This window comes from Scyliorhinus torazame, chromosome 7 (assembly GCF_047496885.1).
Source record: "Scyliorhinus torazame isolate Kashiwa2021f chromosome 7, sScyTor2.1, whole genome shotgun sequence".
Lineage (NCBI taxonomy): Eukaryota > Metazoa > Chordata > Chondrichthyes > Carcharhiniformes > Scyliorhinidae > Scyliorhinus > Scyliorhinus torazame.
The window spans coordinates 278,620,161-278,647,701 of NC_092713.1; the positions used below are offsets into that span (position 1 = coordinate 278,620,161).

The 27,541-nt window shown below is 43.5% G+C and overlaps 1 protein-coding gene across 3 annotated transcripts in view; it reads left to right on the plus strand.

The window, feature by feature from the left end:
* The first annotated feature begins 407 nt into the window (after nt 1–407).
* The window catches only part of LOC140427061 (gamma-aminobutyric acid receptor subunit alpha-1-like), a 75,896-nt gene continuing 48,762 nt past the window's right edge, over nt 408–27,541 (plus strand). For 2 of the 3 annotated variants that reach the window (XM_072512526.1, XM_072512529.1), the window contains exons 1-6: nt 408–803; nt 1,996–2,091; nt 5,594–5,697; nt 7,416–7,483; nt 8,061–8,281; nt 18,227–18,309. In XM_072512526.1, the coding sequence (XP_072368627.1) occupies nt 2,015–2,091; nt 5,594–5,697; nt 7,416–7,483; nt 8,061–8,281; nt 18,227–18,309 (553 nt within the window). In that variant the 5' untranslated portion in view covers nt 408–803; nt 1,996–2,014. Of the gene's footprint in view, nt 804–1,615; nt 1,635–1,995; nt 2,092–5,593; nt 5,698–7,415; nt 7,484–8,060; nt 8,282–18,226; nt 18,310–27,541 lie in introns of those variants that run through there. The other variant, XM_072512527.1, reaches the window with a different exon arrangement.

The following is a 27,541-nucleotide window of genomic DNA, read 5'->3' on the forward strand; positions in this document are numbered from 1 at the left end:
GTTATGATTTCAAATCAGCTTGCTCTAAATGCGTCTCCAGCAACAACTAGGGTTCAGTGGGAGAGTGTTGCTTTTCCCACCCAAGAGCATCTCCTTGATTGCGCCCAGTGTTACTCATACTGTTTGAATCCAACGTGAATTTGTAGATATCGAGGTGTGTGAGAGAGATTGAGACTGACCGTACAATTTCCAATATGGATCAATATCAATGTCGAGGAATGAAATTCCCAGGGTCTGATATTCACCAACCAGCAATGCATTACCACGAAAGACTTTCAAGTTAAATTGTGCGGTGTAGGGAGAATATGTACGTTTGGCGGCGGATTGGTTGTGAACGTGTTTACGTTGAGTCAGTGGTACACCCCCCACCCTCCCTCCTTACTCAAAAACAGAGGAAAAAATCTGCCTGATTTGAAGTCACGGCTTATTTCACATCCGGTTTACAGACGGGTACATTAGTATAGGCTCGGTAGAGTAAAGCTTCTTGGAACCTGCAGTTCGCCCGTCCTGTAGATTCAGTGTAAATGAAAGAATTCGTCGCTTCTCCTACACGGACAAGAAGGCAAGCGAGCCGGTGAGAGCTCCCCACAGGGGATGCTGATCACAGGCAGGAGAGATCGCACCGTGTGTTTGCAGCCTCTCATTCTGACGCTGGTCCCCCACACCCCCCCTTAAAAAAATATACCGAGCCGAGAGAGAGAGAGAAAAGCCATCAGGCAGCGAGAGACCTGTGCATTTTGTATTTAAACTCAGCAGATTAGGAACTCGGTGGAGAAGTTTACCCACTACCCCAGTCTTGGAAGGTGAGAAGCGCCGGTCCCAATGTTGGGGGGAATCACATTGATTTGCTATCTAAAAGGATGCTTAAGCTCCATTGTTGCGTCGCTGCACTGGGTGGTTTGTGTGTGTGTGTGTGTCTGTCTGTCTGTTTTGCAATCATATTGGTAATTTACACTTTAAACTTTCCAGCCAACCGTTGTTATTGTAAGGGAGCGTAAATTGCATTCTCGCTCTGGAGCTAATTAACCCATTCAGCGCCGCCGGCTGGAATGCACGTACCCCTGTACATCCTCCAGGAGCTCTCTTCGGGGTTTGTTTGAATATTTGGGCGCTGTAATGTACATGCATTTCGCTCCATTCTCTGTGTATTGCTCGCTGCAAAATACAGTAGTCCTTTGATTTTGGAGAGCTAGATGCCGCATCCACTTTATGGTTAGAAAACTCGTTATCCATTCAGCTGCCAACATATCGGATCCATTTAGATATACGATATTTAAAAGGTTTTAATGCATTTCTATAGGTTATATATAGATACAGATGCTGTTCCAAAGTAATATTCATGTGCTGCTTGGCCATGTCCCTAATAGACAGTAAGCTCTTTTGCATTGAGATCAATCCATAATGTGCATTAAGGATTTGCTAGCGATGAGAAAGGTTTTTTTTAACCATTTGTTGTGGAGAGTGCATCCCTTCGATTTGTTTCAATATTTTAACGATTGACAGCGCACCTCAGTCGGGTATTTTCCGGTGAACATGATGCACATGTCTTAATCAGAGTATGAGGCAATTGTGTTATTGTGGCACTTACCAAAACGGCCGGATAAAGTACAGCAAAGGCTGCCGAATGCAACAAGGTTAACCCGGCGTTTTTATTTCGGCCGTATGGAGTGCTCTCATCCTCCTCCAACTGAAACGATGCCAATGTATAAATGTGTATTTGTTCCCAATGATTCTCTATGCGACCCGACCCAGCTTTGCGCCATTCTCCCCGCCCTTAGCACTCTCGGCACTCTTGTGAAAGCCTCGGCGAGACATATTTGAAAAAGGGACACTTCTAATTTGAATAGGGAAGCAGAATCTTGCCTTTCAGTTGGGAGGCGACCGGGGGGCGGGGGCGGTTACCTGTGGACACAGAACAGTAACTTTATATGTCTGGGTGTATTCGTTCATGTCTGTATATATCTATATATTTATTGATGTATCATTTTTTTATAGACTGCTTTGTGGACCTGCGATGGAGCGAGTTACAACTCTCAATAGGTGCGCAGCAACATTCTGCCTTCTCTTGCTGAACGCAGCGTTCCGCCCAAGGTGAGCAGCAGCAAACCCCCCAATCCAGTTGATCTGTGTCTGTGTAAACTTGCCGAGCCTCAATGAGTTGGAATGACTGAAGCTATTTTTATTTTGAGCCACAGTTCTTTACTTTGTCATTTGAGGACAGAGGCCCCACGCTAAGTGCCGTGGGTTAGATTCAGAGTCTTGGTCGGGGGTGGGGGGGGGGGGGGGGGGGAGAGAGAGAAGATGATTTTGATAAACCCCCTAAGCAATGTTGTGGAAAGGGCGGCCTATTGAAAAGGTCCGGGCGTCCAAGTGATGCAACAGTGTATCACTGATTTGAGAACACACAGATGTGAAGCATTTGCTGTTTATTAATCAGTGTGGTGTCTATTGATTGCACAGGAAACCTACAAGGTGGGAAATGACAGCTTTCTCTCGCTAGTATTTCCCTCCCTTAAATCCAGTCAACCATTTTACCACCTGCAGAACGGATCCACAATGTCTGGGAAGTTCAAATAAGCATCTTGATGTGTGGCTCAAATACAGCCTGCCATTAGGTCATTGATGAGCTGGATATGGTTGAGAGCATGTTTATTGGGCTTTGTGCATGAATACATGTCGGATTTGTTGTACCAAACTTTCTAAAGCGGTTCAGCAACCCGCACTTGGTATCTTCTATGTTGACTGCCAGCTGTTTTGGCAGGGAGAAACCTGATCATCCTCACCAACCCCCCCCCCCCCCCCCCCACACACACACACACACATACACACACACCACCCACCCCGCCTCAACCCCAACAAACACAGGGTGTTGAGCTCTGAATTGGGTGTGCTCAACTTTAACTTCTCTGAAATATATGAGCAATTATGTTTTTTTATTTGTAACTGGGTGGGCATTATACTATAATTTATATCGAGGCTTTATTCCATTGCCAGTATTCCCATGGCCTGTAGATGGAGTTGGTGCACAGTATTCCACAAAAGAAGGCCTTTCTGGAGTGTAAAAAAATCATGACAGTTTATAATCCAGATCAGATTGGATCTCCTACCACACTTCAATAACAGTGAAGTGGAGAGCTCCAGACACAAATAGAGCCTGCACCCTGGCCAGTGGTACAGTCCCGAAGCTGCAGCATGCCAACCCTTGCACTCGACCATTTGGTTCATTGGGTCGTTATTTCAGTTTTTGTTGTATCGTTTGTCCATGTGCATTTCATAAAACAGAAACGTATTCTGAGACATATGGTGCGATTTGAAAAAGAGACGCATGAAACCTTCTCCTTTGAAAGTTTAATTGGTTTGTCCGAATTGCTCTACCATCATTCTTTCTGAACACTGACAAGTTAATGCATAATATATAACATACACTCATAATACTAACCTATAACAGATTCACATTTTAAAATAAGATATGGCGATTACCCCCTGCTCAACGCTTCAAATTATAATAGACAAAGCACGTGACTTACCTAAAGCAACTTCCAAGCTGTTGACATGTTTTGCAAACATGCAGTTCAATAAATCGTGTGTAATGCACATTATTAACAACACATAATAGGCACTTTGAATATTTTTGTAGTTTCTTTCCATTTTTAACATGATGTCGATATTGTCGGAAGATGCTAATTTTCCATGTATTATTATTATCTACATTTGGTACCAATCAAATCAAAATGCAAACAGATTTCATTTCCATTAAGTGTTGAATTAATGCCTTCCAGATATTATCTATTGTCTTGTACAAGTGCTACAAAATAAATCCCATAGCAGCTAGGAACCTATTATTGGCGCACCCAGAAGTTTGTGAATACTTTCTTCAGGTAGGATGAGACAGATTTGATCACACCAATTCGGGCGTGCTTCTTGAAGCATGGAGCTCCATTGTCTTTATAGAATCATTGAATCATAGAATTTACAGTGCAGAATGTTGAGATAGGGAACCATTGTGTCCTCTCAGGTGGATCCTACTGTTCGAAAGAAGAGCAGGGGAATCATCCCCATGCCCTGGTCAACATGTAGCCCCAAAACAACACTGAACACACATGATTTGGTTTACGTGTTTCATTCCTATTTGTGGAACCTTGCTATGCCAAAATCAGCCCAATGGGTTTCCTATATTAAGAAAATTAGCCAGTGAATGCAAAAGCACATTATTGACTGTAAGGTACATTCGGTTATCCTGAGATGGTGTAAGGCACAATGTAAATGCACGTTTTTTCTTTCCATGTTGGAGATGGGAAGCAGCCATTGCTTTAAAGAGAAAATACATTGTTTTTGAAATCCAGCTGAAGTTAATGTCCTAGGCTGGGTCACTGAAGCAAGTTTCTTGTTTGTTTCAATGTTTAGTTTCAGTTTTACTGATAAATTGGTAGTAGCGATTGCAAAAAGTCTAGCCCTCAAAAGCTCAAATATATATATATCTGCTGGATGCAAAACAATTTCTATAAAATCTGATGACAGGTCACAGACCTCAAGCATGAACTCCACTTCTCTCTCCACAGATGCTACCCGACCTGCTGAGCATTTCCAGCATGTCCTGCCTGTTGATTTCAGATGTCCAGCATCAGCAGTGATTTGCTTTCACGTTAGATTATTTACACGGCAGTTTCTAACACAACAATATTAAGGATAATGAAAAAGTGATTTACATTATAATAATAATCCTTATTGTTACATTAACAATGAAGTTACTGTGAAGAGCCCCGAGTCAGAACAAGATCCTTTTATTAATGTATGGAACTGCGGTTGAATTGAATTGGGAGGGTAAGGATTGTTTTATAAATAGGTGGAACAAATTGTGTGTTTTGAAACGTAAGACGGTACAACCATTTATCTGCATTTTTCAATTATATTCAGTATCTTAATAAGTGATATAAAACAAACTCGCAAGGTCACCAAGTAATGAATCAGGATTCATTCCAGAAAACCTTTGACTCCCTATATGCCTGCATCCCATCTTTATTTGTTGGCAAGAAAGGGGGAAAAATTATGTGCATTTATATAGCCCCTTTCAAGACTCCGGACATCCCAAAGCGCTCTCCAGCCAATGGAATGCTTTCTCAGTGTCGACGCAGTTGCTCGGGGATCCTGATTTTGAAATGGTTAATGCTGGAAAGTGGTTTTAATCAAATCATTCTCTGAATGGGCACAGTTACACAATCAATACAAACATTACCATTGGCCTCTCCCTACTTGAAAAAAAAGGACCACTTCTCAATCTCACCTCATGTGGCTTTCTCGACAACCTTCACATATCTTCACTCTAAAATGAACAAATGCCGTAATGTCTCCTGTTAATGTTTGTGTTCTTTTAAGTCCATTGTAAAGCAGCATAACAACTGCTTGACCAGGACTCCAAAATGTGATTGATAGATTTGCTCTGGATATCCAACATGTGATAACTAGTGAGTGACGCTGCCGTGCATGGCCTGCGCGGGTTTCTACGGTGGGTGTTAAGAAATAAGACAAGATAATGGAGGGTCCCTGAGTATTTAATTCCATGTATCTGGTTCTTGCACTTTGTTCCCTTTCTTAGCTTTGGAATGTCTGATGAAGCCAAGAACAACATCACAATCTTCACTCGAATCCTTGACAGTCTTCTGGACGGATATGACAACCGCTTGAGACCGGGCTTGGGAGGTCTGTAAAAGAGTTTGGGTAACATTTGGCGCAGTAACCGAGGCAGCTTTGTCCTGGAATACTGGCACGTGCAGTATGTGGAGACAACACAAGTTGATAGTAAGATGCAGCACACCAATGCTGCAAACAACATTGCAAATAATAAGGCCAATCGCACATGTTCTAGTCAACGAAGGCAGCAGGAGTACTATTATATGGGCAGAAATTGCAAAAACCATAGTTCTACATTAGCTCTTTAAAATTTGTGTGACAACATTTGTAATTATAGAGAACTACTGCAAATGAAGTTCGACATAGTAAATGTAAAAGGTGTGATTTACATGGAGAAAAAATGGCGCAGAATTGGATATAATGGGTGGCTGGTTACAGAGACAATGGGAGACGCCACAACGTGTCCACAGGGCGGATCCTTAATGCCAGAAAATTAAGCTCTGAGGTAGGACTGGAGGAAGATGATGACGGAAAAGCAATGTTAATATATATGAAATGTTACCTGGTATCAAGTAGTAACTCCAGAGCCCGACTTGAAAGAGTTAATTAAAAAACAGGCAATGAGCCAGTGTAGCGAGAAACACGTTTGAGCGTGATTTTCACATCCCCATTGTGACTTGGAACATCGTACTATATTCTTCAATCATTAGCCTTCTAACCAGAGGAACATATTAATTATGCATTGCTTGAAATAGCTGAAGGATGGCAATTAAATTATCCTGAATATTTTCAAAACTATCAGGAAAATGAAATGAAATGAAAATCGCTTATTGTCACAAGTAGGCTTCAAATGAAGTTACTGTGAAAAGCCCCCAGTCGCCACATTCCGGCGCCTGTTCGGGGAGGCTGGTACGGGAATTGAACTGTGCTTCTGGCCTGCCTTGGTCTGCTTTAAAAGCCAGTGATTTAGCTCTGTGCTAAACCAGTAAATGAGGCTTGATTGTTTAAATTATCAACTAGCATTTTGGTATAACCTGGTTTAGGTACAGGCTTGAATGTTTAATTTGAAATGCAAATCTCGTGTTCAGTACGTGTATTTAATTGCATGCACAGTGCCATTGACCTGTGTCATTTCAACATCTGTGATGTGTGATTAAATAATACATACAGCACAGAAACGGGCCATTGTGCCTCACAGGTCTGTGTGGAGTTTTTAATGCCCCACAGATCAACCTCCCATTCTAATTCAACTGCTCTCCCCATCTACTGATCAACAGTCCCCCTTAAGCACCTCTATTCTATTATCCTTCAACCATTCTCTGCGACAGCAAGTTCCATATTCGTACCACTTTCTGGGAAAATAAGCTTCTTCTGAATTCTTTACTCATCACTATATTATATTCATAATCCCTAGTTTCGCAAGTGGAAGCACATTCCCGGTTCTACCATGCCCTCCGCTAGGGTCACCCCTCAACCTTCTCTTTTCCAGGGATGAGTCCCCCCACTTCATATATCTGACTCATTAAATAGGTAGGACATTTTTACCAATGTACCCACCCTAATTTCAGTTGGGATAACACTAATAAATTGGAGAGGATGTGGAATGATCGATGACAACAATTGCTTCAATATTTTTCAATCACAGAAATGTTTGACATTTCCACAATTAATCCCAAATAGCCTTTGTAAGGCAATAGAACTCGCTGCCCAGGGTAGTCTTGCTGGTAGCTTGAAGTAGACAAAAATATTGAGAGACAATAAACTACCCTGTTTTTGTCCTTCACCAGAGCGTATCACACAAGTCAAGACTGACATCTACGTCACGAGTTTTGGGCCTGTCTCAGATACAGATATGGTAGGTGTCAACTTTCCTTGCTTTGTAATGAAGCCCACACTGTCAATCATTGACACACTAATTAACGGTGGTGTTTTATCTCTCCCTCCTTTTTATTAAGCCGTTGATCCTTTGAATAAAAATAGTTTTTCACCATCGACCTTCCTTTCCTGATATTCATCATGCACAAACTGGTGCAAAGTTTCAAATTTTATGTGAATTAAATTTAGGTCTTTTCATATTTAATATGTCCTGCCGGAAAGCTCCAAGATGACATAGGCAGTAATCATGCATATATTAGCAGCCCAGTCAATGGAATCCATGAACCTAATGCTTCCAATATTAATACTTAAAACATTATTTTTAAGGATTCGTATGCTGTCAACAGATTCAGTGGGAAGCAGTGACATGGAGGAGAACTTGGTGTTCTCAAAACTTAGAAACGAATGTGTTATTATGCAATCCTCTCATGGCCACTATGACAGTTCATGGAACTGACATTGAATTATTTGTAAGTGAGGAATTGCCTTCATATTTCGCCTGTACGTGATAGCGATTGCATGAGTGTAAAGATTTGTGAATCTGCCCGTTTCTGCAGGAATACACGATAGACGTGTTTTTTCGCCAGAGCTGGGAAGACGAAAGGTTGAAATTTAAAGGGCCCATGACCATTCTTCGTTTAAATAATTTGATGGCCAGCAGAATCTGGACCCCAGACACTTTTTTCCACAATGGGAAAAAATCAGTGGCGCATAACATGACCATGCCCAATAAATTGCTGAGGATAACTGAAGACGGGACGCTCTTGTACACAATGAGGTGAGAGAACCCTTCTGACACAATATTAACCTTTCGAAAACGGGCCGGTTGTTGTTTGAGACGCGCGTGATTAAACACATAGTCCTTTGTATGAGATTGAGCACAGCGTGTGTTTGGTAGTTTTTCTTTCACTCGTCCTCCAGTTGCATCATAGATAAGGTAGCACAGTGACTTTGGAGTGTCCTCGGAAGACCATTAAAATTAGCATACAGATACTAATTATGGTTTAATCTGAGCTATTTATGGATAATTAAGGTAATTCATTTTCATTATCTACTTTTAAACTAGCCACTTGTCATATCCTAGATTCTAGAGAGCAGTGTTCACCTCTAGCTTTGCAGCAATAATAGTTTTTCTGTCAAAAGTGTCTTCCCTACCATTGTTGAAGAATGCTGATTACCCAGTCCTTAAATGAACCACACTTTTTCTGGTTATTCGGTGTTGAATGTATTAAAAAGAACTTATTTAACATGCTGCAAAAAACCCCAATTCAATTGAAGGGAAATTAATTCTCCTGAATTGTCCTCAGTCCTTTATGTTATAACGTGTTGACTCCTTTGACTTGCCCATTGTTATTGCACTTTACTGCTGCTTAGGCAATTTGGGAACAGACATTTTGACTCTTCCTTATATTACCACGATAGTGCTCTTCGGATTAAATCTTAAATTAAGCCATCATCTGCCTGTTCCAATGGTTAAAGTGTATACTTAAGGATCCCACAATACTATTCAAGAGCATGCAGTCTCTCAGTTTTCATGGACATTCCTCAATCCATTAACACCTCTCCGCCCCCCCCCCAAAAAAAAAAACTAGATGACAGGTCAATGCCAGCTGTAAGACATTGCTTTGCACAAAATGATTACAAATTGCAAAATTACTTTATTCACATAACTCTGTAATTCCTTTTACGTGAAGCTTTTTTGGATGCTTCAGAAAAATGTAATAAGATGTTATGCAAGTGACATTTCTTCCAGTCCATCTCAGTGAAATTGTGGATATAAATGCTACCCTCAGCTATTCATGTTGTCACTGGAGTGGAATGTAATGGTGCTTTCTGAGAGTGCAGTTTTATCCAACTGATCCATTTAAAGGGTTCCCTTATCACGAATGAGAAGAGCTCTGTTTCCTGGAGACTCAGCAACATAGGATGGGAAGTATTTTGGACTAAGAGAACTTTGTGCAGTAAAATTACCAGAAGGGATCTTTTCATTTTTTGTCTAGTAAATGCATTCATGGGATGCAACCTGGAACTCTACATGGTAATGGTATTTTGTAAGGAAGTTTATAAATGTGAATTTCATATCGGAAGCCTCAAAGACGGATGGGTTGCAGTCTGAGGTCCTACTCCACTGAGCTCCCCATTTTAGCTAGGCTGCAAAGTCATTGAACAGAGGGCAGACATATTCCTGCAGAGGAAAGGAAAATTGATGCAAAGTCTTCACAAGTTTACTCTTCCAAGCTTCCTCATGTGTAGTCAAGAGGGATGGTGGCAAATTGGGAATAGATTACCCTTATGCATTTGGATGTGTTGTTTTTAACATGACTGCATGGTTTCTAGCTAGTAAGTGGACAGAAAGATGAGAACACAATTTCAGAATTACTATCCCTTATCTGTTATATATACAATATAATTTGGTAAGTGTAGAAGGGACTTTAGTTGGCGGATTAGCTGCCTTAAATACCCTGAATTATTTTAACCAGCTGCTTGACTATATTTCATGGAAATAGGCACTTGGCAAAGCATGATAGATATATCGACTTATTTTTAGTCAAAAAGTTCGACGTTCTGTATGAAACAGTCAGAAGGTCATACAATCTAAACAGGCGTATAGCTGCACATTGTTTTGCTGACAGCAGACAATTATTATTTTTCTTAGGCGAGGAACCCAAGGCCTGTTATTAAACTTTGCTTGCTTTTCTGTCTTCTTGGCTAATCTAAAGAATGCCTCTTTGTCCTAGATATTGCTTACTGTATTATATAAATTACTCGCCTTACCTTTGTAAAGGGGGGACATTTGGTGTGACTGTGGTCACTCTAATTCCCTCCACGAACTTTGTGTTAAATAAAGGACCTTTCGCGAAAACGCGAAGTGCTAACTAATTTTTTCTTCAACAGTAAGTGATTGATGTCACACTTTGTGGTGATGATGGTCTATGGCTCAATAGATACTAATGGCCTGTGCATTCTAGGCAGTTGATGTTTGCCACTGATCATACAGACAGATTAGAATTGTGATGCAGTCAATGCAAATTTTCTTTGTTAGAAATTTAGAGTGCCCAATTATTATTTTTCCAATTCAGGGGCAATTTTGAGAGCCCAATCCACCTATCATGCACATCTTTGGGTTGTGGGGGTGAGATCCACGCAGACACAGGAGAATGTACAAACTCCACACAGACAGTGACCTAGGGCCGGGATCTTTTTTATTGTCACAAGAGGCTTCAATGAAGTTACTGTGAAAAGCCCCCAGTCGCTACATTCCAGGGCCTTTTTGGGTACACAGAGGGAGAATTCAGAATTCTCAGCCGGTACGGGAATTGAACCCATGCTGTTGGCCTGGCTCTGCATTACAAGCCAGCTGTCTAGCCCACTGAGCTAAACCAGCCCTGTCTAGTATAGTAATATGGTGGACTTGCAACTGCCCTCTGCAATGGCCTAGCAAACCACTCAGTTGAAGGGACAATTAGGGATTGGCAACAAATGTTGGCCTTGTCGGCAACTCCCACATCCCACGATAAAATAAAATAATCTTGTCATTCCACATTCAGTGAAGCATAGCTGGCTGAACTGTATTCCCTGATATCACCTGTCAGTTGTTCATTATAATTATATCTTTTTATTAAAAGGTACATGTTTAGGTGTTACTATTTGACCTTTATGGTCTGTCTTAATTATGATGCATAATACATTGTCGTTTTGCTAATGGCTGTTTACATGTCAAACTCAAAGTGTATGAATTTTGATCTTGACTGAAGGATATTAATGATTAATTTTTGTAGTTTTTTATTTCACCTTGTATGAAATCACAATGGCAGGAACCTTACCAAAAAATAGCAAAGTGTCAGTTCCAACGAGAAAAAATGGGGTGAAACCTTCCAAGGGAGTTGGCTGCATCTTGCACGGAGTCTTATGCCTCTTTAAGAAAAGTTTACCTCTCCATGAGATTCACACCACGCTCTTGGCATCCTCCCACTTATTAGCCCGCCCCGGGGAAACATAATCAGTGTGGTTAGCACAGTTGCTTCCCAACTCCAGGGTCCAAGGTTCGATTCTCGGCGTGGGTTACTGTCTGTGCGGAGTCTGCATTTTCTCCCCGTGTGTGCGTGGGTTTCCGCCGGGATTTCCGGTTTCCTCCCACAGTCCAAAGATGTGTCGGTTGTGTGGATTAGCTATGCTAAATTGCCCTTAGGTTAGGTGGGGTTGCTGGGTTGCGGGGATGGGGTGGAGAGGTGTGGGCTTGAGTGGAGTGCACTTTCCAAAGGCCGCAGACTCGATGGGCCAAATGGCCTCCTTCTGCACTGTAAATTCTATGATTCTAAGATAATCATTGGGAAGTGCCATATAAACGCTTCCCCAGTACTGCCCAACACTTGTCCAAGATCCATACATAGGGCTGGCAGCATGGAAGCTAGTTCCGTGTTTCATGGAGGAAGCCCTGATCAGACTGCTGGATGATGTGCAGCAGGGATGGGAAGTCCTGTACCTGTAATTGGACAACAGCCTACCGGAAAGACGCTCACCCTTGCCTGGGAGGCAACAGCTGCATTGGTGAGTGCGAGCACTCTCCAGAAGAGGATGGGGCAGCCGTGCAGGAAGAAGATAAATTACCTTCTTCACATGGCCAGTGTAGACCTGCCACCTCCAGACTTTCGCTGCAACCCCTCACCCACACCTCGCACCTCCAAGGTGATCGCTCACCTATTCACCTCAAAGGTTGCCCACCTGCCATGAAGCCCTCTGTTACCCGCACCCTCCACCAGCGCAGATAATCACACTTCGGTGGGAATAACTAGTAGACAGGCTTCTGGGTGACTCAGTGGTGAGCACCTCACAGTTGATGATCCATAGCAGGTAGAGGCAAGCACATCACAGGGATCCGACACTCAGAGCCCCAAGTTGGAGAAATTGTGGAGGTTGTTTTTCAGCACCATTTCAGCGATCCTGCATGTGGATTTGGAGCCCAGTCGCCTGGGGGCTATATTTGGTGTGTTGGACATGCTGGAGCTGCAGACGGGAGTGGCGGCAGATGTTATAGCCTTCTCCTCACTGATTGCTAGCAGGCAGGTTATGTTGGGGTGGAAGTCAGCTTCTCCACCCTGTGCTTCGGTATGACTGGGGGATCCGATGGAGAAGGTCAAAGTTATTTAGAGGGGGGCAAGTGAGTCGTTCCACAAGAGATGGGGCTTGTTTATATTATATTATATTATAAACCAGGGGCTGGTTTAGCACAGTGAGCTAAACAGCTGGCTTGTAATACAGAACAAGGCAGCAGCGCGGGTTCATTTCCGTACCGGCCTCCCCGAACAGGAGCCGGAATGTGGCGACTAGGGGCTTTTCACAGTAACTTCATTGAAGCCTACTTATGACAATGCGTGATTTATTATTATATTTTAAAGAGTTGGTTACCATCAACTGTTAAGGGAGGGGGACGGGAAAGTGGGGCTTTTGTTTCAGGTTATTGGAGGATGGAAGGGGGGCGGGTCTGGGATCTTTGTTGTTTTTGTTTTGTTGTGTTGTGTGTTTCAAATGTTAAAATATTAAAACCTGAATAAAAATATTTTCAAAATAAAAATTGAGAGGTTATGAGGGCGTCTCTAGCCAAATTGCCCAAGCAGGCTCCAGCCATGGCCTGAGGTTCTTCCTCATCCTGCTCTGTGGGTTATCCCTCCTCCGCCTTCTTGACCTCCTTTTTATTTGAGGAGATGTAGTGCTCCTCCATCTCTTCCCGTTCCAGGTGTGCACCTCTGTGGCACCAAATTGTGGAGAGCGCAGCTGACCACAATTATGTGGGACACCCTGTGGGGCCTGGATTGGAGTGTAGCCCCAATTGGTCCATGCACCGGAACCACATCTTCAACTGTCCGATCGTCTGCGTGACCAGCACATGCATTGAAGCATTTCCTCTTTGTAACGAGTCTCAGCCTCAGTTTGTGACCACTGCGCTGGTGTCATCAGGCACGCCCTTATTGGGCACCTTTTGTCCCTGAGGAGCCATCCCTCCAGAGGCTGATCTCCCTCAAAAATATCTGGGAACTGTGAGTGCCCCAAGATGTAACTGCCATGGACGTTCCCTGGGAAACAGGCACACATCTACATGATTTGCTTTTGGACGTTGAGGGAATGGAATCCCTTCCGGTTTATAAATGGCACTGCACAATGCCATGGAGACCGCAGGGACACAAGGGTGCAATCTATCACAACGTGCACTTAGGGCATACCAGCTAAACAGGCGAAGTCCATGGCCTTGGCGTCTTTGCTTTCCTGGCCCCGGTTCAAGTTAAACACATGTGGGGCCCTTGCTTAGAGTGCATCTGTCACCTCCCTAATACATTTGTGTGTTGCTCAATGGGACATGTCACACAGATCACCAGTGCTGCCCTGAATCAAGCCACTGACATAGCAGTTCAGAGTGGCGGTGTCTTTAAGGGCCATTGGCGGTTAGTGTCCTCCCATCTCATGTGGTGCCAGCTCTTGCAGGACTTGGCAAAGATGGTCCACCATCACCCGGGACAGGTGGCACTGTGGCTGTGATCTCTGTCTATAGGAAGACCAACATCCAAAGACCCTTGGCCGGTAAAGTCTTAAACGGGGCTGTTCCCTCTGTGGTGCTGCTCACTGTATCGCTAAGAGCCCAGGCTCCCTCTCCTCAGCAGGGTACTGGTCCTGGCCACGTTCAGCAGCATGCCTGTCTGTGCTGATGCTCTACAGTTGTGAATAAAAATGTCAACTCGACAGGCTCTATTTTTTAAGTATAAATTAAAAGCACCCAATTCTTTTTTTCGAATTAAGGGGCAATTTAGCATGGCCACTCCACCTACCCTGCACATCTTTTGGGATGTGGGGGTGAGACCCATACAGACATGGGGAGAATGTGCAAACTCCACACGGACAGTGACCCGGGGCCGGGATCGCACCCGGGTCCTCAGTGCCATGAGGCAGCAGTGCTAACCACTGCGTCACCATGCTGCCCAACTTGACAGGATCCTTGATTGTCCACAGTCATGCCCTGAAAAGAGAAGTAAACGAAAGTTAGTGATGAGGATTCCTGAGAAAGGCCTTCAGCCCTCTACTCTGCTGGAACCTCCACCATGTGCTTCCACCTTAGTGACTGCCTCTCCACTAAACCTCACACCTCCTCTCACACTGGCATACCCCCACTCCTGTCCTTCTCAACTCCACCAGGACACTCAGAGTCTCACTGACCCTTTTATCACTGCCATTCCACAAATCTAAAGCTATCCCCAAGCCTCACCATGCACTGGATGACTGGGCTATTCAGTGGAGGCATGGGAGCAGTGTCTGCATCCTCACGGGGCACCTCAAAGAAGGCGCCCCCCCCCCCCCCCCCACCCTCCACTGTCATGCCATGTAACAGGGTGAGTGATGATAGACTTAACCCTGATGCCCTGCCTTGGGGGTAACTTCAGTGTATCTGGTGTAAACTCTTGATTAAACATTGGGGTTAATTGGTTGGGACTGAACTACTTTTAAACTAAATAAAAAAATCTGAGGGACAAAGTAAATGGAGAAACCCCTTAAGGGGATAGTGCCTTAAACAAAAACAAATCACAAATGAAACTTAACAGATCAAATTAATATGTGATTAAAGGAGTCAATAAGGCACCCTTGTCCCTGAGTTGCCCAACAGGCATGGAAGGCCTCACTGGTGCCAGTGGACACTGCATGGTCCCTTTTCAAAGACACTCAGCTACAAACATAGCCACAGTAGAGGTCAGACAATCAGTCACCCCTGCGTAGACCTGTTGATTGTTTGGAGATGAACTATTTTGAGTTCAACCAATTAAACTAAATCAAACAAACTGAGGGACAAACTAAGAGGGGCAGCACCTTAAGGGATACTCCCCTAAACAGAAACAAAGAGCAAATGAAACTTAAAACGCCAAGCCAAAAAATGATTAAAAGAGTCAATAAAGCACCCCAGGCTCTGCGGTGCCCACCGGGCATGGAAGGCTTCGATTGTACCATGGATACCACGTGCTCCCTCTCCGGGGACATCCAGCCACAAATGAAGCCGCAGAAGAGGGGCAGACAGTTACATTGGGTTACCCCTTTGGCCATCCGTTGCCTGGACCTGTTTATGGCAAGTTTTGCCAAATTCAGGAGCAGGTCCTCTACCTTCCCCGCCCCTCTCCACACCGGGTGCCTTTTTGGGAGTGAAACCTGTAGAATTTCTCTTTAGCTTTGCATATTGTTTTGGCACTGTTGAGTTGCCAATGAAGACTAAATTGCATTCCAGTCACCTGAATGTCTTCTGTGACGCATGAGGACCAACTGATTAGAGTAAAGCCTGCAATGAGCATGACATTCAGAGGGCACCCACATTCTCCCATATCACAAATCCTACACACATATTCCTGAGAGACAAGTTTCCTAGACAAGTGCAGTTGAGATTCAATAGAGCCCATGGTAATCAGAGTTCTGCCTGAGTGTGGGGTTGTACTCACAGTTCAGTCGAGATTCCCTAGGTGAGAAGGTCTTCATTCCTCATGATGCAGGAAGTAACCTATTCCCGAGACGCCCACTCTGCCAATCACATTGGAGAGAATCATGTTTTTGCTTCTCTCCGGATTATGAGCCTGCACCAACCTTCTCGTGGACGGAGAGAGAGAGCTCACTTTGTAAAGGATAATACAGCCTAAACCCACAAATCAGGAAAACTGTAACTGACATTCAAAATTATCTTATATTCATTTCTATATTTAAAATATAACCAGCAGGAAGTCCTTATATATATATATATACATACCAGATGATTACATAGAAAGCAATACATGAAATATATGCTATATTATTGTTTCTGTCTTTTTAATATAAATTAGCTTTGTATTTATAGTAAAAATGCATATGATGTTTTACATTTCTAGTGTACACAATAGTTTATGTTCCTATTACATTATGTAATTCATAATGATATGTATGTATCAGTAAAAAATAATGCACCATAATTTGATGTCAAAATAATTAGTGTGGGTTTTGGCACCACCGTTATTTATGTGCAATAATTTTCGTCACGGGGCATTATATCCAAATATTACTGTCTGAATACATCACAAAAAGTACCTTGCTGTCTGGTTCACTGCATTGAATTATGTGAAGTTGCTGTATTTGCACAACAGATATGATCTTAACTCGCCATAGAAAATTAAGTCTCATCCATTTCAGACTAAATATTGCAATAATAACATGTGCAGGTTAGGTGGATTGGCCAAGCTAAATTGCCCCTTAGTGTCCAAAAGGTTAGGTGGGGTTACTGGGTTACGGGGATAGAGTGGAGGCATGGGCTTAAGTAGGGTGCTCTTTCCAAGGGCCGGTGCAGACTTGATGGGCTGAATGGCCTCTTTTTGCACTGTAAATTCTATTATTCTATGTGAAGTATTAATTAATGCCAATTAACCTCTCTGATACTACAGGCTATCCATAAAAACGATCGGTTCTCTTTCCTTGAGATTTTACTTGTTGTTGGAGATTTTTTAAATGTAAAATGTAAAATGTTTAATTTAATTTTCTTTTTTTCCTTCTCTCTTCATCTAATCTTTCCTTCCCATCCCTTTTGTACGTGATTGGCTATTGATTTGGCCCATTCGAATTTATACTTACTTCTCATTCTTTGCATTATCAATTCCACAATCATTGAATGTAATTGGTTGAGGAGATATCCCATTGGTTGTCCTGTTCACGTGGATCCCTTGTTGCACCATTGGCAACTTGAACGTTCAGCTGATTAGGGGCAGCACGGTAGCATTGTGGATAGCACAATTACTTCACAGTTCCAGGGTCCCAGGTTCGATTCCGGCTTGGGCCACTGTCTGTGTGGAGTCTGCACATCCTCCCCGTGTGTGCGTGGGTTTCCTCCGGGTGCTCCGGTTTCCTCCCACAGTCCAAAGATGTGCAGGTTAGGTGGATTGGCCATGATAAATTGCCCTTAGTGTCCAAAATTTCCCTTAGTGTTGGGTGGGGTTACTGGGTTATGGAAATAGGGTGGAGGTGTTGACCTTGGGTAGGGTGTTCTTTCCAAGAGCCGGTGCAGACTCGATGGGCCAAATGGCCTTCTTCCTTCTGCACTGTAAATTCTATGACTCTATGATTTCCATGCAAACGTACAAGGCTATTTCAAACACAATGAAATAGATTGAATGAGATACTCTACATAGCAAAATATCGTCCAATTATGTTTCCATTAATATGATATCACAGTGGTAAAATAACGTGACTAAACTGCTTGAATTGATATTTCGAAGCAATAAAAATTGCAGAAATACTTAACTAAATATAGTTTGATTGAGAACTTACAAAAAACATGAAATGCAAATTCTTTAATTCATTAAGTATTATAACTCAAATTTATGCAGCCACTCCACATTATTGTGTTTATATTTGTGATATATATTCAGCGGGAGAAATTTGTTAATGTAATGTCACTTTGAACAGAGTTGCACAGACTTGTATTGAATTTCCGGGGGCAGGCAATGCCACAAGCTGAGCTGGGAGTCTTCAGTGGTACTCCTCAACAAAAATCTCCCCTACAATGTAGTATCCCTGGATTATTATTTTCCCTGTAATATTATAATTGTTACACTGGAGTTTCCTCGTCATACTATATTTTGTCATTTTGCTGCTATATTTCTTTATTGCATGTTGAAATCTTTTGCATCATTTCAAAGTTCCGACTAGGTATTTACAACACATGTTTGTTTATTTGTAGATTGACTGTTCGTGCTGAGTGTCCTATGCATTTGGAAGATTTCCCAATGGACGCCCATGCATGTCCTCTAAAATTTGGCAGTTGTAAGTAGAAAAACATTTAACAATTTTTGTTGCTTGCTGTGGGTGTTGTAGTGAGTGTAGTTTCTTAGCAAATGGACTTTGCAGTACAAAGAACAAAGAACAAAGAAATGTACAGCACAGGAACAGGCCCTTCGGCCCTCCAAGCCCGTGCTGACCATGCTGCCCGACTAAACTACAATCTTCTACACTTCCTGGGTCCGTATCCCTCTATTCCCATCCTATTCATGTATTTGTCAAGATGCCCCTTAAATGTCACTATCGTCCCTGCTTCCACCACCTCCTCCGGTAGCGAGTTCCAGGCACCCACTACCCTCTGCGTAAAAAACTTGCCTCGTACACCTACTCTAAACCTTGCCCCTCTCACCTTAAACCTATGCCCCCTAGTAATTGACCCCTCTACCCTGGGGAAAAGCCTCTGACTATCCACTCTGTCTATGCCCCTCATAATTTTGTATACCTCTATCAGGTCTCCCCTCAACCTCCTTCGTTCCAGTGAGAACAAACCGAGTTTATTCAACCGCTCCTCATAGCTAATGCCCTCCATACCAGGCAACATTCTGGTAAATCTCTTCTGCACCCTCTCTAAAGCCTCCACATCCTTCTGGTAGTGTGGCGACCAGAATTGAACACTATACTCCAAGTGTGGCCTAACTAAGGTTCTATACAGCTGCAACATGACTTGCCAATTCTTATACTCAATGCCCCGGCCAATGAAGGCAAGCATGCCGTATGCCTTCTTGACTACCTTCTCCACCTGTGTTGCCCCTTTCAATGACCTGTGTACCTGTACTCCTAGAGGGTATGGCACATTCAAAGCTTAAGTCCAGCACTGCTATGAAGAAGAAATGTCATTGTTGCCTTTTAATTTTTATGTGTTGACTATTAGGACCAATATTCAAGAAAGTCCCCTCTTCAGTGTCCTTTTTAAAGGGGACAAGAAGGGTCTCTGTCAAAATATTTTTCTAGTTAGAGCAATCTTATTATTTTGACTTCTTTACAAGAAAGGTACCAATGCGATGTAATTGGTATTAACATCCCATGGCATGATACTTAATTCAATTGTTTTAATAGGAAGGATAATTGGAATGCAATGTTTAAATATTTTTAGGCAGTTCCCAATCAGTGAATACATGCAATTATTATTGAGCTCTATTCATTGCAAATTATTCACAGGTAAGTTAGAATGTCAGGGTGGAATCTTATGAAGGCGACGGGGGTTGCAGAGAGGTCGACGTCAGGGGGTTTGGGGTCTCCCGAACTTACTGTATTACTACTGGGCGGCGAATGCGGAGAAAGTGAGGAGTTGGGTTCGAGGGGCGACACCCAGTGGGTTAGAATGGATGAGAGTTTGTGCAGAGGGTCGGGGCTGAGACCGTTGGCAGCAGCGCCGCTCCCGATGGCCCCGGGGAAATATTCGGCGAGTCAGGTGGTGGTAGCGACATTGAAAGTCTGGAGGCAGTTGCGCCAGCTCTTTAGGTTGGGGACGGAGTCAAAGGAAATGCCGATTCGGGGGAATCATAGATTTGAGCTAGGGAAGTGGGATGGGAGTTTCCAAAGATGGGAGGAGAGGGGAGTTAGGGCACTAAAGGTTTTGTTTTATGGGGGGCTGGTTTGCGGGACTGGAGGGGTTGGGGCAGGGGGAGATGTTTAGATATATGCAGGTCCGGGATTTCGCCAGGAAGGAGGTACAGAGCTTTCCGGTGGAACTGGCCCCTACATTGTTGGAAGAGGTGCTGACAACAGGGCAAGTAGAGAGGGGGGTGGTGTTGGCGATTTGTGGGGTGATTCTGGGAGAAGACAAGGCATCACTGGAGGGGATTAAGGCAAAGTGGGAGGAAGAGTTGGGGGAGAGAATGGAGGAGTGTTTGTGGTGTGAGTTGCTCCGGAGGGCGAATGCTTCAACTTTGCACGCAAGGTTGGGGCTGATACCGCTGAAGGTGGTGTATAGGGTGCACCTCACAAAGATGAGGATGAGCCGACTCTTTGAGGGGGTAGAGAATATTTTTGAGTGCTGTGGGGGAGGCCCCGCAAATCACGTTCATATGTTTTGGTCCTGTCCAAAACTGGAGGGGTATTGGAGGGCGGCGTTCAGGGTAATCTCGAAGGTGGTGCAAATGAAACTTGAACTGGGTACCCTGGAAGCCACGTTCGAGGTTTCGGATTGGTCAGGGTTGAAGTGCGTGCGGAGGCAGATGTCAGCCTTCGCTTCGTTGATCGCCCGAAGGTGGGTCCTGTTGAGGTGGAGGTCAGCTTCTCCACCCTGTGCCCTGGCATGGCTTGGGGATCTGCTGGAGTTCTTAACACTCGAGAAAGTGAAGTTCGAGTTGAGGGGAAGGATGGAAGAGTTCTATAATTCATGGGTATTGTTTATCATGCATTTTCAAGAATTGGATGACATCGAACATTTGGGGGGTGGTTTGGGGAGCTTGGGGGGGGGAGGGTGTGTTGGAGTGTATATGTTGTTGGTGACTATGTATGGGGTGATGGTGGATTCCAGATTATAGTTCTCTTTGGTGTTTATATTTAAACTGTTGAAGGTTATTTGGGGGTTGGTAGGATGAAGGGATTGTTGACCAGGGGATTGTCATTGTATTTGTTACCGTTGATTATTTGTTGGTGGTGTATATTTGGATGAAAATGTGAAAAAGGAGGAGAATAAATATATTTTGTTTAAAAAATGGAAGTGACGGGGGATGGATCTTTGCCATTGGCTGGAGAGCCAGCAATAGCCCCCTTGTCACCTGCTTCAGGGAAGGCCTGCTGCACCGTGGGCCAATCAGGCATTTAACGGGCTGACGGTGGGCTTTTCCCCAGAGTGAAGGGCTGAAGTCCTGCCTGCTGAGAGCTGCTGATCAATCAGAGGACACCTGCTCTTCTGTACTCAGCTGTGTCACTGGATCGAGGAGGGACCCAGGCACAGGTGAGTGCTGCCATCAAGGGGTTCCGGGTTGTGTGTAATGGGGAAGAGGGGAGACAGGATTTGGCAGCTTGGGCAGGGGGCAACCCTCAACGGGCCCCATTTCCCGATGCTGGGTTAATTGATCAGACACTGAGTGCCTTTGAATGAGGGGTTGATTCCTTTCTCCACATGATGAGTCCCCCAGCTGCTACTGGGTTAATACCAGTGGCAACAGAATGAAGCCCTTGAAGTGGGCATTAGTTATCCACTCCAAGGCCTCAATTGGTGATGGGGCACGACAGTTGTCCAGGAGTCTTCCATGGACGTAATTGGAGTAGAGGCTGGAAGGTGATGGGGTTCCCTGTCTGCCACTCTTCTTCCTGATTACATACACCCGGCACCATACCCGCCATGTGGAAAAGCATAAGGGTCCACCTCAGATCATAATTATTTTTTATTTACTGTATCAAGCAAAATTCAGCCATAAGCCAATGTAATTTGATAAAATTAATTTACTGTTGTTAACAAAGATCAAAACATGGTAATTGAAGACAATCATGTGTTCGGATGCCATGGGCAAGATTTTCACAAGACTCCAACTGACTGTGGACATCTTTAAACATGATGTGGAGATGCCGGCGTTGGACTGGGGTGAGCACAGTATGAAGTCATACAACACCAGGTTAAAGTCCAACAGGTTTGTTTCGATGTCACTAGCTTTCGGAGCGCTGCTCCTTCCTCAGGTGAATGCAGAGGTCTGCTCCAGAAACACATATATAGGCAAATTCAAAGATGCCAAACAATGCTAGGAATGCGACCATTAGCAGGTGATTAAATCCTTACAGATCCAGAGATGGGGTAACCCCAGGTTAAAGAGGTGTGAATTCTGTCAAGCCAGGACAGTTGGTAGGATTTCGCAGGCCAGATGGTGGGGGATGAAAGTAATGCGACATGAATCCCAGGTCCCGGTTGAGGCCGCACTCATGTGTGCGGAACTTGGCTATAAGTTTCTGCTCGGCGATTCTGCGTTGTCGCGGGTCCTGAAGGCCGCCTTGGAGAACGCTTACCCGGAGATCAGAGGCTGAATGCCCTTGACTGCTGAAGTGTTCCCCGACTGGAAGGGAACATTCCTGCCTGGTGATTGTTGCGCGATGTCCGTTCATTCGTTGTTGCAGCGTCTGCATGGTCTCGCCAATGTACCACGCTTCGGGACATCCTTTCCTGCAGCGTATGAGGTAGACAACGTTGGCCGAGTCGCACGAGTATGTACCGCGTACCTGGTGGGTGGTGTTCTCACGTGTAATAGTGGTATCCATGTCGATGATCTGGCACGTCTTGCAGAGATTGCCATGACAGGGTTGTGTGGTGTCGTGGTCACTGTTCTGAAGACTGGGTAGTTTGCTGCAAACAATGGTTCGTTTGAGGTTGCGCGTTTGTTTGAAGGCAAGTAGTGGGGGGGTGGGGATGACCTTGGCAAGATGTTCATCGTCATCAATGACGTGTTGAAGGCTGTGAAGCCTTCTTTCCTGATCTTTAAACATGGCAGCAGGACCTGGATATGGAAGTTCTGCACCCATTTCGAGAAGATCCCACATTTTCCAGCAGGGGGTAAGGGGCAGGTCGCGAATGACACAGGCAGGATATCCAAACTCAACAGGGTCATTTGTAAATAATGCTGAGTTCAAACAGATCCCATTTTGATCCCAAGGGCCTTAACCCACAGTCTGGGAGCTATGAATGTTAAAAAATGCAGGTGCCAATCTCGCTATCTCCCATCTGCAAAGCAGTAATCTTGTGAACTCTGCTCTATGCATGCGAGACTTGGGTTGTGTGTCAGCATCATAACAAGAAGCTCAACCACTTTCACTTGTGCCTTCAGAGCCTGTTGAAGATCAGGTGCCAGGACAAAATATCAGACATTGAGGTGCTCACACAGGCTGGCATGCCAACCATTCACGCCAGAGAGTCATCTGTGAATTGGGCTGGTCATGTGGACAAAATGTTTGACATTAACTTACCAAAAGGAATCTTCTATGGAGAGCTTGAGTTGGGGATTTGCTTTCATGGCGGTCAAAGGAAGTACTACAAACACACTCTGAAGGCTTCACTTGGTATTCTAAGTATTGTCCAAAACTTGTCCAAAACACAGTCATCTGTGATATCCTGTCTTATTTGTAACAGAACCTTCTGGGCACAGATTGGACTCAGCAGTCACCGAACTAACCATTGGGATCATATCAAATACTACAGATGATGAACATGTTCATCTTTACTTTGAAGGACAACTAAGAAGGGGGATCACAAATTTATAGAGGAGGCGTAAATGCTTGAAAAGGGTGGACAATGTCTGTTTGAGTGTCATTATCTGAAGTTATTTAAATCCTCAGTCATTTAAACATGATAAAAGCAGGTGTTGCTTTCAGTTAGATTAAAAACATGAACACCCACTGCTGGAGTTCAATGATTGACAAGCCATCTGTTGTAGCACAGAAAAAAATTAGCCAACTGTTCCTGCTATTTCAATATGCATTTACCATCAGCTGAGCTCATTATTAATGGTTGGATGAGTGTCAAATGCTCGAAAACTGCTTACCTCAGTACATGGGAGAGGGGGAGGTGGTGAGTTCACACTTTGATCAACAGTTTTAAGAGGCTATTAAAGATTTGATTCTTGGTTAGTGAATAGAAGTTTATTTGTTTTATACCAGATTGACCACGTCAGGGAATTAATCATCTTTGAGTTGGTTTCATGAAACAAGGTTTTTCATCAGCAAATCTCGTGGATTGTTGAAGGTTTAATTTTTTTATCTCCTCAACATGGCTCCTGTGAACTATTCATGGAGGATACTGGGTGAGTAGGTATGGAGATGGTATGGGAGAAACGAGGTGTGTTACGACGCCCTGGGCTAATGCGTGGCCAATTCTAGCCCCACTTGTCACAACAGAAGTGAAATAACCAATAATTCTCAAAAGAATACCTGACGTCTTTGGCCTTTGCTTGCCCAATAATTACAGTCACTAGACTTGTAAGTTTAAATACAATTATTGTTATTTATAACAATAAATACAATGAAATATGCAGCAAATACAACTGGTTAACTATTATCTAATTCCTAATTCTCCTCTTTCACTTGCCTCCACTCTTTACACACACAAGACACAGAAACAGAGAGAGGAGGAAAGGGGTAAAAGTATTTGTTTCAGATGGTTGTTTCGAGAACCTTACATCTATTGAAACTTTGTTTTCAGTTCAAGGTCTTACTGTAGATTCATTCAGGTCTCTGTAGTTTCCGAAATGCAGCACGCACAGCCTTTCTGGAGAGAGAACAGGTCCTGATCTTTGTTTGCAGACTGTAATGGTTTTCCTGTGGATGCATCATTCCGGTTCTTTGCTGCTTTGGAAATACAGCACTCACAGCCTTTCTGGAGAAAACACAGAGGAGAGAGAGCAGGTCTTTGTGTGTCTAGGAATCAACTGAGCTCCTTGGGATTCTGAAAATCATTCCACTGGGATAGGATCCAATCACCACCTGTTACCCGGCAGAGTACGACCTTTTGGCCAATTCATTGGCCACCAGCTAATCAATCAAATTGAGTTCCACCCCATATCTCTCTCTGGTGCCAAAATGCCTGGGGTCTTCTTTTCAAACTAGCACAGGCTAGCAGAGTGTTCTCTCTCATAACTTCTGAATTCCTTACTCCTTTCTGCTGCTTGACTTAAAAATACACGCCCATTAATCATCATGGATCAAAAATGATAACGGCAAAATGAAAGAAAGGGGAAATAAGGGAATAAACAGGAAGAACCCTTTGAGGTGGCATGGTTAGTTTGAGCTAGCATGGTGATCTGATGTTGCACAGGGTGGCATGGGGCTGGAGAAGAACATAAGAACATAAGAACTAGAAGCAGGAGTAGGCCATCTGGCCCCTTGAGCGTGCTCCGCCATTCAATCAGATCATGGCTGATTGTTTTATAGACTCAGCACAACTTACCCGTCTGCTCACCATAACCCTTAATTCCTTTACTGTTCAAAAATCTATCTTTGCCTTAAAAGTATTCAATGAGGTAGCCTCAACTGCTTCACTGGGCAGAGGATTCCACAGATTCACAACACTTTGGATAAAGAAGTTCCTCCTCAACTCAGTCCTAAATCTGCTTCCCCTTATTTTGAGGCTCTGCCCGCTAGTTCTAGTTTTATCCGCCAGTGGAAATAACTCCTCTGCTTCTATCTTATCTATTCCCTTCATAATTTTATATGCTTCTATAAGATCCCCCCCTCATTCTTCTAAAGGAAGATGTGAATGTGAAGGGTGAAGGTTAGAGGTCCTAATGGGCTTTTATACAATGTCTCGGCCAAGGTGAGGTTTCTAATCAGCTCACCTTGGAGGCAGTGGAACTGACTCAGTCACACATCCCACACCTGTTCACTGGAGTAAAAATCTTGCAAGCAGGGTTCTTTTCCATGCAGATGAGCTTATTGAATCCTAAAATGTCCTGACTCGAGTTTCCCACTTTGATGGCACTAATCTGGCTCCTTGTGTCAGAAAGAATAACAGATCAAATTAACAAAATATTGGGCATGGTACTAAAATCTACTGTGCCCATAACAGAGGGCCGTTGAAAGTTCTGAGTCTGTATTAATGAGAAAGTTAACCAAGTCTCTCAAGTCTTGAGTAATGGGAAGGACAACAAGAAACATAGATATATACAAATGTCAAAATAGCACAGAGCAAAACATGTTCCAGAAGGGCAAATGCAGCCACATAATCCTAAAAATTGCAACAATATGCTTTTAATTCTTCTAATTCTGGTAAGTATTATATATACATTTTAAAGTACTTATGAGTAAAAAATAATCGCGTCAATGTAATTTTCACAAAGTAATCACATAGAGTAATATTTCTTGAAATTTTGTTTGATCCCTTTGTCCACACCTGTTTACTGTGGTTGAGGTAGTAAATTAACTATTTTTGTTCCTCATCTTTTGAGCCACCAACATGCAGCTCATACATTGTCTAAAATTACTGGATTAATAGATACCCTCCTATCTCCACATTTCATTCTTTCACAGCCAGTTCTTCAGAATTATGCCAAAAATTTAATTCCATCTCAGATGAAGAGAACAAAGGTTATGAGGAGGATGATGAATATCTGGTGAGAGGAGGCTGAGCAAAGTTTGAGAATGCAAGGAATTTAGGATTCATATCTTACATTCTGCTGTTGATAGTTTGGACGATTATTTGTAAGAACAGGGAAGATATTAATTGCAGATATTACATGCCGTTCTTCAACACACATAAAAGTACACTGCGGAAGGCCATTTATTCATGTCATATGAATATTTGAAATGTCCAGGCACAGTTTTATGCACAAATATTAGGATTCCACAATTTCATGTCCTTGTTTTCATAGTATCATAGAAACGTTAAAGCACAGAAGGAGGCCATTCGGCCCATCTCGCCCATGCTAGCCCTAGAACACCCTGGAGCCCTTTCTAATCCCACCTTCCTGAATCCGGTCCATAGCCCTGTAGCTTAGAGCACTTAAAGTGCAGTTCCAGGTATCTTTAAAAAGAGTTTCGGGTTTCTGCCCTCCCACTACCTTCTGCATAAAAAGTTTTTCTCTCATGCCCCCTCTACACCTTCTGCCACTTATCTTGAATCTATGCCCCCTGGTTCTAGAATTTTCCACTGGGGAAACAAAATTATCCTTCCACTTTATCTGCTCCCCTTGTAATTTTGTACACCTCAATTAAGTCACCCCTCAGGCTTCTTTGTTCCAAAGAAAATAACCCCAACCTATCCAATCTCTCCTCCTCACCACATTGTTCTAGCACTGGCAATATTCTTGTAAACCTCTTCTGCACTCGTTCCAGAGCAATAACGTCCTTCCTGTAATGTGGTTACCAGAGTTGCACATAATACTCCTGTTGTAGCCTCACCAGTGGTTTTACACAATTCCAACATTATATCCTTACTTTTATATACCATACCTCTGCCAATGAAGGAGAGCATTCCATATGCTTTCTTAACAACCTTGTCTACTTGAACTGCTGTCTTTAGGGACCTGTGCACTTGTACGCCAAGATCTCTTACTTTACCTACCCCTCTTAGCATATTCCCATTTATTGTGTACTCCCTACAACTGTTCGACCTCCCTAAATGCATGACCTCACACTTTCCTGTGTAATTTATCACCCAATCCATTGATATCGTTTTGAAGGTATCCTGCACACTGTCCACCACTCGGCTAATCTTTGTGCCTTATGTTGCAAAACATGGTTAGCTCTGTGGTTGATCAATACGTTATGTTGGTCAGAAACTAACAATCAT